Source organism: Corapipo altera, unplaced genomic scaffold (assembly GCF_003945725.1).
Source record: "Corapipo altera isolate COAL_440 unplaced genomic scaffold, ASM394572v1 110, whole genome shotgun sequence".
In the NCBI taxonomy this organism is placed as follows: Eukaryota; Metazoa; Chordata; class Aves; order Passeriformes; family Pipridae; genus Corapipo; species Corapipo altera.
In genome coordinates, this window is record NW_020884960.1 from 1,771,066 (window position 1) to 1,783,871 (window position 12,806).

At 53.0% G+C, this 12,806-nt stretch overlaps 1 protein-coding gene across 1 annotated transcript; it reads right to left on the reverse strand.

The window, feature by feature from the left end:
• Positions 1-3,194: 3,194 nt before the first annotated feature.
• RAB5IF (RAB5 interacting factor) lies at positions 3,195-9,531 on the reverse strand. The gene is made up of 4 exons (XM_027664053.1): positions 9,331-9,531; positions 7,852-7,955; positions 5,570-5,699; positions 3,195-4,932 (listed from the first exon to the last, which is right to left on the reverse strand). Exons 1-4 carry the CDS (start codon positions 9,457-9,459, stop codon positions 4,891-4,893), a joined length of 405 nt encoding a protein of 134 aa, XP_027519854.1. The 5' UTR covers positions 9,460-9,531; the 3' UTR covers positions 3,195-4,890.
• Positions 9,532-12,806: the final 3,275 nt, after the last annotated feature.

A 12,806-nucleotide genomic window follows, 5' to 3' on the forward strand; every position in this document is an offset into this window, starting at 1 on the left:
CGAGGGCGGCTCTTCCCGCGGGGTCGCAGGGGCGGCAGCGCTGGGCAAGGCCCGGGGCGGGCGGGGCGGTGGGGGGGGCTGGCCCGGGGCCCGGCCGGGGCTGGGCTCCCCTTAGCCTTTGATCCACAGCGGGGGCAGCAGTCTCAGTCCCCCCAGGCCAGGGGCGTTCGCGGTTCGGGCCAAGTCGCTAGGGGAGCTGGGTCCAAGATTTCTTAGTCCTTCCTCCAGAAGGCTGGAAGAGCTTCCCGAGAGACTGTGTGCCGCCGCTGATTGAAAGCAGCCTGTAGCAGGGGGCCTCGCATGTGACGTGTCACCTATGACCACGGGGCAAGGGGGGTCCAACCCCAGAGGGACCATCAGCAAGAGACGCGGTGACATTGCCACTGAGCGATGTCTCTGCTCTCCCATAACCTTCCGACGTGGGTTGCTCGTGAAGGCCCTCTGGGGCTGAGAGCTGAGGACCGAGTTCCCCTCTGCGGAACAGCGGGTTTGGTTTGGTGTTTGCAGGTGAAGCTGGCCAGGCTCACCTGGCACTGGTGTCTCTCCCTGCTCCTGGCTCCAGCAGCACCCGCACAGGTATCAGGAGGGGCTGAGGCTGCCGGGCAGCACAGCTGGTCTGCACAGGGCCAGAACTGGGGCCATACCTGGGGCAGACCTGAGCTGAAATATTTCATTTTCCCCCCTACAGTTCTTTTGGAAGTTGACCTAAAAAACCCAGTAAAGTAACTGGAAGATGGAAGAGATTGTTTCTTTTCATGGCTCCAAGCTTGTGAAAATCCGTTATCCCCGCAACAACACTGGTGTCTCTCAGCTTGGCACACACTCTTGGCTGTTTGGCTGCCAGGTCTGAAAAATCCTTCTACTGCCCTAATCTCTCCTGGACATCTGTTGTTTTGGGAGACAGAGCATGTGGAGTGCTGGGCTGTTTGGCTCTGGGGAAGTCACCTGAGAGGTATGTGTCCTACTTTCTCATCCTCTAATGAGCCAGCTAATACTCTCCACTCTTCCCTGCATGAGCAGCTCCATTAGCTCAGTGCTTCTCAACACAGGGAGATGTAAACCTTCCTTTGTTGTGGCAGTAGTAAGGTTTTGGTTGTGCCTTCAGTGGCCTGAGGGCATAATGGCCACTGCCAGTTAGTAACTAAATAAATAGGAATAAGAATAGGTTTGTTTGGCTTCTGCAAGCCAGCCTCAGCTTGCTCCACTTTCAGGCATCTCTCCAGTGTCCCCATCCTCAGCAGTTGGAGGGGGGTCCCTTCCCCACCACTGCAGCTCCTCTAAGGCTAGGAGTGTGTCCATACTGAATCCTCCTCCACCCACTGCCTGGCAGAGAATTAACAGATCAACCCAACAAACAAATCCAAACCAACTGGTTGTGGCAGGAGTACCCACCTCAGCCCCTCCGGCCGGTGAGCCGGCCATGTCCCGGCTGGCCGGCGTGACCAGCCCTGTCACACCCGCGTGGTGGCTGTGGTGGGGCAGGAGGTCAGACCCCGCTCAGTGAGGGGTAATGTGACTGTATCTGACCACAGATCACATTCAGTGGGGCTACAGACTGAGCCCCAGTGGGGATCAGTGGAGCTGCTCCTCCTCGGAGCTGAGGGTCAGCAGACAGGGGCTCTCCTGAGGAAACTCCTCAAGGCTGAGAGCCCTCATTGCGTGAGGGATTGTGCATTCTGGGTTACCCTTCTGAAATCGTGAGAATTCTTACAGTTGGGTAGTTCCAATTCGATGTAATGAATGTGTATTCAAATTTTGGCCACGCTTTAATTGGCTTATTTGATTTATCTGGTTTAACTGGTTTATAAAATAAATTCATTTGAATATATTATTTGTCTCAATTTTATAAGCCTCTGCAATATATGTGGAGAGCAGAATGCCAGCAACAGTGAGCCCAGCCTTTGCAAGCTTAGAAATCAAGCTGTGGAACTGCAGAGGTGCTAACACCCCATGGAAGAACAAGGGCTCCTCAGTGGTGTGCTGCCACACCAACAGGCACCGCTCGCTCTAAGGACATCCCAAGGACTGCTGAAGGCAAGTGACAGCAGCAGCATTCCCTTGCTGGGCCAACCCCCAGGTAACCGGTTTTGGTCGTGCTGGTTTGCATGTTTAGCTGGGCTCTGACAGCTGGTGTTGGCAAGACTTGAGATACCCAGTGGCACAGCCACCCCCCCCAACACCCCTTTGCACCCACACTGGTTTCCTCCCTTTAACACTGAAAGTAACCTGCATTAGTTTTAACAGATGGTACTCCTGAAGCCCAAAAGAGACCAACAGAAACTTCTCTTCCAGTTCCACACCAGAGTACACTTGCTGCTCATGTCCCAGTGAGGTTAGGCTAGGGAATATCTCCCTCTCCTTCCAGCCAGGGACTGGCTGCTCTTTGGTGAAAGTCAAAGCGATGTTCCTGCATGTCTGCAGCTACCAGGGAGCTTCACCGAGCCCGTGGGCAGTGCAGCCTCTTCTCTGCACCCTCTTGTCAGCTCCATAGGGATACAGATCCTGGTGGAACTGTGTCCCAACAGCTGTGGCTTCCATAGCTCAGCTCTCCAGCACAGGAAGGACATATTTGTCCCCAGGTTGCTGCTCCATGCAAAGACCCCCCACCAGCCATTGGTTCACTCTCCTTCCCATCAAGAAGAGAGGGCAGAGCAGGCTCATTGTGCCAATCCAAGCCCTGCTCTCCCATGGCAGTCCCTCATCCAGTCCTCCTGAGCTCGAGTTCTGCCTCGGCTTGCAGCCACTAGAACTGCAAAGAAGTGCAAAGCACAAGAAATTCAGCTGGTGGGAGCACAGGCAAGCAAGGAACAGAGCAAAGGGGCAGGAAAGCAGCTCTGCACATGTTACAGCAGTGCTCAGAGTCCTGCTCCAGACCAGCCTGGAGCACTCTGGAATGCAGCAGTGGCTCTGCCATGACTGTGTGTCACGTGGCAGGGACACCTGCTGAAGGAGCAGAACAGTTTAAACAGGCAACACTTGGCTGAACCTGCTTAATTGAAGCATGGATCTAAGCATTATCTACTACTGTCACTAAGAATGCTTCTGGCCTCTTCTGAAAGTGCAGGACTTGAGCCTGCAGCACAAGAGATTTGAGAATCCCCAAAATTTTTACCAAAAAATCAAACTCTGAAAGAAATTCCACACTCCCACCATTTTATGAAACATCAAAGACCAGACGACACAGAAGCTGCACAGTGGGTTATTCGGGCAACATTTATTAGAGCATTTCAAGTATACAATGGTTTTACTGATGGCTGTGAGCAGCTAAGATGCAGATGCCAGCAGGAAAGGGTGACCTAGAACTAGCAGGCTGTGCAATTCTTGTGGAAAGTTAATGGTTTCAGCTGATAGAAAAGGAAAAGAAAGTAGCAGACTAAAAGTTTGAACAAGTTTGGGGATGGAGAGGAGAAAATATAGAAGTTATTATTTGAAATCATTTACTTAAATTGGCCACTCACAAGTAGCAGAAGCTGTCTGCTATTGCACTCTTCCCTTGGCATCCCAAGGACCTAAAATAGCCAGGGGTGTTTTTTCCACCAAGAACAGACAGCATTTTCCCTGGTAAGAATGGAGGCCTGCACTGGTGGGCAACTCCAGAGCCCTGGCTCAGCACTTGGAGATTGAGACCCCTGGCTTTGCACACTCACAGGTGAGAGCCAGGCTGTGGCACTTCCACCAGTGAGGAGGCAAAGCAGACCTGCAGCAAGAGCACACTAAACTATCAACCCCTTACTATAAGGCAGCTTTAGGTCAGGACTCTTTTTGGGTGCCTGAGCTGTTTAGAAAAGCAAGGACCACATGGCAACAAGACTACAAGGTCCTCTGACAAAAACAAGGACTGTGCGTATTTCCCAAGAACTATTTCTGAAAGACACTTCCTTAAAAATATCTTAATGCAGAGATTCCCCTTTGATGCACAAAAAGGGCACAACTAGGGAGGGACTGAGCTATGAAGTGACCAAGCACCTCACAAATCAGAAGCTGTGTACTCTGCCAGACTTGCAAGTCTGCTTAAGATAATAGCTGCCTCAATTGTGTCTTAGTCTCCTGCATTTATTAACAAGGAGCAGTCAAATTCAAGAGCTTAAAACCAAATAAATTTAAATGCTAACATTTAACAGGGTATCTCCAGAATGACTGTCCTTTGAGACTATGAAGCTCTGAGGTATGTGATAGCAACTTGGTAGTCAGGCTGGCAGAGTGCAGTGGAGCTTCCGAGCTTCTTGAATACATCTTGGTTAACCAAATGAATCAATTCTTCCTAGCAAAATTGCTTAAAAATTTGCCTTCAGCAAAAAGCATTTAAAAATTCTGATCGACAGCTGATTTGCAAGTAAAATAAAAAAATATTAGAAATGGTTAACAACATACTCTGTTTAATCAAATCAGATCTGATTACTACAAAAACATGCTAAGGGCAGCCACCAGCTCATGTCCTGGGTGCTGCCATGCCCTCTGCCCACGTACCTACAACTGCTTTTGAAACACTGTTTGTCTAAAGGACAACCATGGAAGACAAGTCAGGATTTAATGACAGATTTCAAACAGATGGGCATACATACATTAAATTAACAGATTCAACCTTCAGCACACAGGAGTTTGTAGAGATACTGGCTAGAGTCACAGAAAGTTACACATGTGAACAGTTTTGAACCACTTCCAAAAATTCCAATGGCTTTTTAATAGTTCCAATAATTCATGGGTATATAAAACAGAGACAGGCTTCTCCAGCAGAAGAGTTGGGGCTCCTCCAGGCTAATCAGACGTCTGGTATGGAAGGGAACTGGTTTGACTTCCCCACCTTCCCACCAGTCCACTAAAGACTAGGACTTATTAAAACCTTCTTGATTTACTGACTACTGATTTAACAGGCAAATGCTGCAGACTGTGTCAATCATAGTGGATGGCAGTATAGAAGATTATCCAAACAACCTGTGGGGAGGAAAGGAAGTGAAGTTTATCTGGATACCTCTGGAGGGGGTTCAGACAGCAAACAAGCCTCAGGCTTTGCTCTCAATAGAGGACTGAGGACTGAATTCCAGCTTTGAGATGGTCTTGGGGAGATTTCAGGATCACCACACGGCACAAACGGTGGCATCCAACTTGCTTGACCTCTGGGGTGCCCAGCTTCTCCACATAAAACTCCCACCACAGCCCCTCCGGTGATTTAGAACACCACCAAACCAAGTGCTGTGATTAGAGACTTGAGTGAGGGGAGTAAGGAAAACAAAGACATTCAAAACACCAGCTTAACTAGCTCTATATGGAACTCCACCAGGATATCTGGGACAGAGGATGGGAAAACATAAAAGTTAAGTGGTAGCTGTAAAAGTACAGCTGCCTGTTCCTACATCCTTTCTTACAGAGAAATCCCAGGCACTGGCACCGTATTTTATAGCCAGTAGCCATCGGATTTTGTGATTTTCTTTCCCAAATCAATGTCACTTATTTGATAATGTTAACACATCTCTTCTCTCACCACCTCACCTGCCCTCCTTCCAGATCTCTTCCCTCAGAAAGTGCACAAACACAATTCACTAATCAACTTGAGGAAAGCAAGAGGCATTACCAGAAACAGTGCAAAAGATGTCATGAATCCTTCCTTCGTTAGCTCCCACGTCCCGCCATACTCCTCCTCATCTATCTGCTGGAAGCTACTGAAGTAGAGGTACAGAACACCAGCATTGATCAGGCAGAATCTGGAGGAAAGAGGTTAGGAACTGTCACTCCAGTGATATGAGCTGCAGATATCCCACATACCATACAGTGAAATATCTTTCATCCACAGGGGAAGCAAAGAGGAACTCTTCCTGCAGTTTCCCAGGCAGCTCAATCACCTCCTTGAAAAGCCCCTCCAGGTCAGCTTGCCATAGTATGCCAGGGTGGGATGAAGTTCACCTCACAAGGCACAACCTACTCCTAGTAGGGCTCAAAAGGCAGAAGTCAAAAGCTGGAAGTATCCTCCAATCTGCAAACCTGCACATTTTCCTGTCCTGGAGATCCACAGTCCTGCTCCCACAGAGAATTCAATCTCCTTGTGTGTGCTGCTTGATTCTGAGGCTGCTGAGAGGGAAGACTGTTGCTTCCATGCTCAGGGTAACATCCCTGTGAACACCAAATGTGATGGCTTGGAGATGAGAGTCAGGAAGACTCAACAGTGCCCTGAGCCCCAGCACTGGGGCCCAACCTGAACCAGCTCTCAGTGCTCTCCAGTCTGTGCTGACAGTTGGGCTGCAGCAGAGAGAACAAACATGTTCCTGTTTGTCCTTAGATTTGCTTGGCTTTACACCACCCCAGCTTAGGGCTGGGACAGCCTGGAAAGGGACAGGATGGTGTCCTGAAAGGAAGGCTGTATGGGAAGGGTGGTATGAGAACACACACACAGTCAGTCACCAGCTGAGAGCAGCTGTGTGACTGCAACAGCACAGAGAAACCACACACACGCTTCCAGCAGCTTTTAGTTTTCCATAGTACACCAAATCACTCTTATTAACATTAAGCACAGGAATTCTTCTCCTGGGCAACCAGCAATAGAACAAGAGGATACAGTCTTAAGCTGTGCCAGGGGAGGCTTAGGTTGGACATTAGGAAGAGATTCTACACAGAAAGAGTAATTGGACATTGGTATGGGCTGCCCAGGGAGGTGGTGGAGTCACTGTCCCTGGAGGTGTTTAAGAAGAGACTGGATGTGGCATTCAGTGTGCTGGTCTAGTTGACAAGGTGGTGTTGGGTCATAGGTTGGACTCTATGATCTCAGAGGTCTTTTCCAACCTAGCTGATTCTGTGAATTGGCTTAGGTGCCTGAAGGTGCTTTGTGAATTAATGGATGACTACGTAAGGACATGCTCACCTACCCCACACCTGTTTCTGGGGGCACTTCAGATTCATTTCTTTGATGTAACTATTGATATAACTATTGAGTTCCTGCTGGAGCATCGACCCTTTGCTTCCTTGGCACAGCCAGGACACTCGGGAGGAGGGACAAGATGACAAGTGAATGTTGCCTAAGAAAAGTTGTGAGTCAGGCTCCAGCTTGACTGTGAGACCTTGGCCAGGGAGAGATACTTGAAAATGGAGACAGCTCAGAGCAGACCCAGCACCTTCCCAGAGCCCATGTCCAGAGCGCAGGGCTGCATTCCCATCTCTGCTGTCCCTCAGAAGCTTTCAGGCACGTGTCTCCGCCAAACAGATTTTCAGTTCATAACTCACTGCAGCCTTCAGACACCCGTGGGGAGGCAACCTGGCTCCCACATCCTGTGGGGATCCGATGCACATGCCCCCTTCCAGGCACTGCCTTCCCCCACACCACAGCTGGAAGAGCTGCATTGGGAAGCGCTGCCCAAGCACTGCCAGTGCCGCTCTGCCTGCCTGGGACCTGCAGCCTCTGGGGCTTTGAAGAAACCTTTCCTTCTTCACAAAGAAGCTGCCCCTCTTATCTGGTGACAGAGCCTCTTCTCCGAGCAGGGCTCCTCCCTCAAAGACAAGGACTACCACACCTCTACAGACATTCCTTCTTGGGAGATCACACCAGGCACCACACAGCCCCTGTTCACACGTGCAGGACACACATCCCAAGTCAATTAAAACTCCTGTTCCCTTCTTCTGCTCCCACCCCCCTTAACAAAATAAAAAATAAATTAAAAAAGCATAAATCAGGCTGAGGAGAAGGAGGCTGATGGACATGTTATGATTTGGATGAATTTCATGGCAACGAACAGTCTGGAATGCAATGCTGGCTGTCAGACATAGCAGGCAGAGCCAGCCCACTGCTCATAGCACAGCCTCGAACAGGCTCTGAGTCCAGTCCAAACGTGGGAAAGTACATGAGACAGAAAAGGAAATAAATCTTACACTGCTATTCCCACGAAGCCCTTCAGTGGAACTACTCCCCAGATGATTCCCAAAATAACTGCAATGATCTGCCGGAACCAGTAGATTACATCTAAAAACTCGTCCTGAGGAGATAAAGCACAACAAAGATTTTGGCATATATTACGTTTCCTTTTTTTAAAGCATCATACAATTGACAGGTAAAAATTGAACACAATGAACACTTAGTTCTCCATTAAGAGTATAAGATATTGCATTAGAACAGATAAAAGCCACTTAGGGCATTGTGCATCCTGGGCTTCTCTGCTTCCAAATTAAATACACAGCTTTGTCCTCTGATGGGTGAACTGCAGAGGTGAACAAGTACCGAGCCTCCTTGTTTACTAAAGATTCAATAAAAGTTCACTGGAATAAAAGTTTAAAGAGTTGTTTGTGCTTTAAGACTGTTAGGGCAACTCTCCAGCCAGGCCTTCCCGTGCTCATGAGCTCCCAGAACCCAGAGCAGCACCCAGCCCAGCTGTACCTCACTCCTGTGCCTCCCAAGCAGCAGGGATACGCTCACTGCTGTTTGTCCAAGGGACCACACCGATGCACTACTGCAGCTGGACAGTGCTGGCTCACACTTTAAATAAAGATTTACTTAAGCTCACATACCTTTTCCCAGCCTCCCCAAGGCTGGGATTGTCCCACCATACCCCAAACACCAACAGCCTTTGTGATGTTACTGTAGGATGTGCCAGTTGTTTGGTTCCATGTGGAAGACTTGAATCCATGTCAAGTAAAGACATTTCCCTTGGTCACTACACTAGTCAGTCAGTTCAGCCTTCAGTTCACACCCTACTGCACCAAAACGTGGGCACAGCTGTCACTGGCCCCCTGCTGACTCTGGAATTCCAGCCCCATCAATCAGAGCGGAGGGGCAGGGACAGACGAGCCCTACCAGTTCTGGGAGTAACAGGTTAAGGCAAAAGTGACAGTCTGTTCCCCAAGGAAATGCCGCGCAGATCGTGCACTTTCCCCACGCCGAAAGGCAAAGCCAAAGGCAGGGAGCAGAGATCCTGGAACACACATGGTGTGCCCGGGCCGTGCCACGGATATGGCAGGGGCCAGGACACGGCAGAAGCTCAGGGCAGCTGGTGGCCGTGCTGCTGGGAGGCAGCAGCAGGGAGAAGCACTGAGCAGGAGCACGGCAGCACGTGGGAGACACGCACAGGAAAACTGAAAGTGGATTCAGTTTCTAGTTTTCCTTTAGTTACACGAATTAAATTTTTATTTAATCCAGGAAGAGTTTAACCCACAAGCCAAATGTAACTGAGGTATTCTAACAATAATGCAGGTTGTGCTTCCTTGGCTCCCCGCCCGTTGGCGCTGCGGGCACCGGCCCGGCAGGGGCTTTACCTGAGCTCAGAGATGGCGGCTCCTCCGACCCCCCCGCGGGACGGAGCCGCCCCGGGCCCCCCCGAGTCCGCACCTCACGGCCCCCCGACCCCCAGGGCCCACCTTGTCGTGCCAGGCGGAGTCGCTGCGCAGCGCTTTGCCCCACACAGACCCGCGCCCGGCAGCGCCGCCGTTGGCCACCGCGTGGTGCTGCGGGTGCGGCGGCTCGTCCCGGCGCCGCCCGCCGCTCATCCCGCTCGGCCGGAACCGCCCGGACCCTCCTCGGGACCCGCCCGGACCCTCCGGACCCTCGGCCCGGAACCAACCCCGGCCCCGCCCGCACTCCACCAATGGCGCCGCCGCCCTACGGCGGCCGAGAGGGGCCAGGGCAGGACGGGCGGGGCCAGCGCTCGGCTCCTCCTTCGGGAACAGGGAATGGGGAAGGAAAAGGGGGGCGGGGAAGGGACAGGGGAAGGCTCAGGCTGGAAGGGCCGGTTTTCGGCGGAAAGGCGAGACAGCAGCCCCTGTGTTGTCCCCACATGTTGGGGGGGAGAGGGACCTTGGGACCCCCGAAGCACCTGCTGAGCCTGCTAACGGGGCCGCGTGGGGATCTCGGGATCTCGGACAATCCCACGGGATCCCGGACAGCTTCGCCTGCGGCACATTGTCACCATGCGACGCCGTCGGCTCACGGCTCGCAGCCAGGCTTTGGAGACGCCCCAGCTCCTCCCTGGGGACGGGCTGGAGGGTGGGGAGCAGGGCAGCTTTTGGGACACACGCGGTTGTGCCGCTCGTTAGCTGGTGATCTGAGCAGACCTTACAGCAGCCGAACATACGGCGGCTGTGGATCAAGTAATGACATGTGGAGTTCTAAAGATTTGACTAATTTTTATATTCTTGCCTTCCAAGAGCAGTGGTGCTCAAGCGAGTCGCACTCATCATGGAGAAACATTGAGAATTATTTCTGCATGGCGTGGGCTGAATATTTGGTTGGGATTGACTCTCTGTTATCCTCTTCAGGGTGTGATTATGTGGGCATAATAATCTACTTCCCAATTACCATTAAATAAAAATCTGTACTATTGACTTTGACATATGGTCTGATTTGCACCTTAATTTGGGCAGAGGCATCTTTCTAATAATTTTCAAGAATCTGATCATAACATGCCTTGCTGCTGATTCCAACAGGATCTTTTGGGGCAGACTGACCCTCCCTGGGCCCTGTGGGGTTGGCAGGGGAGCAGGCAGACAAGTCCTTCTCCCAGGCCTCAGATCACTTCCAGCCAAGGCCACGTAATTTAAATACAGATTATGCAAGATACTTATGGACTTCAAAAGTATCTTGCCCTGCTCCAACCATCAGGCCTCTGATCACATGTTCAGCCCCTTGGGCATTTGCCTCATGCCAGAGGCTGGTTCATGCCAAGGGACCCACATGGCATTGGCAAGAAGGGACGTGTGTGTGTGCGGGGTGTCATCGCTGTATCTCTGGCAGATCCTGTGCCTCTGACCCCACACCATGACAGGGCCAGGTCACATGTGTCCTGGTTCCAGCCTTGCTCCTGGGACACTCCTCGGTTGCCTGGGCCGTAGCAGCCCCAGGTACTCTGCACCCTCTGCTCTGTGATGGACGCACCGAGGGCAGGGGGAGGTGACAGCTGCAGCTCTTCCAGGCCTCAGGCTGTGTCCTAAGCAGGTGAAGAGTGCCACTGTCCCCAGCTCCGTGCTCCTCCCCCAGGCCACTTCACAGGGATAGAACATTTGCACAATAATGAAACACCTGGATCAGGGAACTGATTTAAAATTCACATGCTAAACAAAATGTCTTGTTTTACTCTATTTCCATTGCCTGATACAACTGGTCAGAGAAAAGCAAATTAAATTTGGGCTTGAAAGGGCCAGAAGGAGGCAGGAGAGGTGCCAGAGTGTGTCCTGAGGGTACAAGCAGCCCCCAGTAAGGGATGGGTGTTGGCAGACACTTGGAAATGGGGGAGAAGGATGACATGGAGAGCCCTGGGCACAGGCAGGGGAAGGGAGGAAGAGCTGGATAGGGCTCAAGGAACAGTATGAGGTGGCCCAGCAGCAGCCTCTTGTGTGCACACAGCTGCAGAGGCTGCAAAGCCTTCAAGGAGTTGACATGTCCATGCTGCCCTTCTCCAGCAGCTCCCCTCTGCAGGGGCCCAGCCTGACACTTGCTCAGTAGTGAGGAATTGGGGCTCAGTGAGGGACGGTGGCCACCCCGGAGTGGCTGGAGGATGGCTCCTAGGACCACCTGGACCAAACTGAGACCAGGATTCTTCTCCAGCACAGAAAACCCGGGGACCAGCCACAGGGTGGCAGCTCGGGCTGGCTGACTCCCGGTTCTTTTTTTTTCTTTCTTTTTTGTCTCTTTCCTTAAATTTTTAATAAAAAGATAAACCTTTCTGGGGACCCCCTGTGCAGCTCACAGGGATGACAAAGGTTCTGTGCTCTCCCTGGCTCGCCTCTGCCCTGGCACTGCACTCGGCAGCATTTCCAGCCCAATTCCTGCATTTGGCCAGCTCCTGATCCCGCTGCTTGTCCTTTGGCAGGGCTGCAGGCACATGCCTGCAGGACTATGATGAGGCTCAAGGTTGCTGATGGGAACGAATCGTGAGCAGAACCTGCTGCCCTGGAGAGGTGTCTCTGGACCAGTGACTTCCTACCTCGAGAGAAGGGTAGGAACTCCCCATCCCTGTTCCTCCGGGCTCTGGATCCCTGCTTGGGAATGGGGCAGCTCCCTGGCTGTTCTCTGCTCCAGGCCACTTTTTAGAGGGCCTTTGAGGGGCTGTTTTACGGGGTCCTTCTAGGATCTCGCAGCCCAGGGCAGCGGCAGAAGTCAGCGCTGACGGGTGGTCCTTCTGGCCACCGTTCCCTTTGCATAGCCCCAAGGACCATTGGCAGAGGTTTTCGGCCACTCGTGGTGCAGCCTGCGAACATCCTACGGCCTCTCCACGGACCCCACGGGCTGCTGCTCTTCCAGCAGCCCCACGCCTGCCCCAGGGACCCACCCCTGCCCCAGGGACCCACGCCGGCCACGCCATCGCAGCCAGAGCTGTCCAAACAGCCGTGGGCCCCGGGCTGGTGTCACCCGTCGGTGCCCACGGCTTCTTCAGAGAGTGGCATCCCTGTGTCCCCTGGCTGGGATGTGCAGGGGCGCCCACGGGGACGCGCCAGTTCGCAGACCCCCGGTACCAGCGCGCGGGACGGGGGCACGTGTGGGCCACTCCTTTCGTCTATATAAGGCCGTCCCGCCGGCCCTGCCCCGCGGCCCTGGCTCCGCCGCATTCTTCTGCCTTGTATGGGCCGAGCCGGGTCGGGCCGGGGCGGGCCGGGACCCGCTGCCCGCCCGCCCCGCAGAGCCGCGTCCCGCAGAGCCGCGCCGACCGCCTCGCAGCTCCCGCAGCTCCCGCAGCTCTCTGCTCTGGGACAGGTGAGGCTGCTCCGCCGGGGCCCACCCCGCGACAGGAGCGAGCGGCCACGGCGGGGAGGGGGGTGGCCCCGGGCGGGATGGAGAGAGCGGGTGCGATGGAGCGGGTGGGATGGAGCGGGCGGGATGGAGCCGGGGGCAGTCCCGGTGG

Coding starts and splice junctions, on each gene's coding strand:
- RAB5IF (XM_027664053.1), bottom strand. CDS start 9,459: ATGAGCGGCGGGCGGCGCCGGGACGAGCCGCCGCACCCGCAGCACCAC. Junction 7,956..9,330: donor ACTCCGCCTGGCACGACAAG/GTGGGCCCTGGG, acceptor TTATCTCCTCAG/GACGAGTTTTTAGATGTAAT. Junction 5,700..7,851: donor GGCTTCGTGGGAATAGCAGT/GTAAGATTTATT, acceptor TCTTTCCTCCAG/ATTCTGCCTGATCAATGCTG.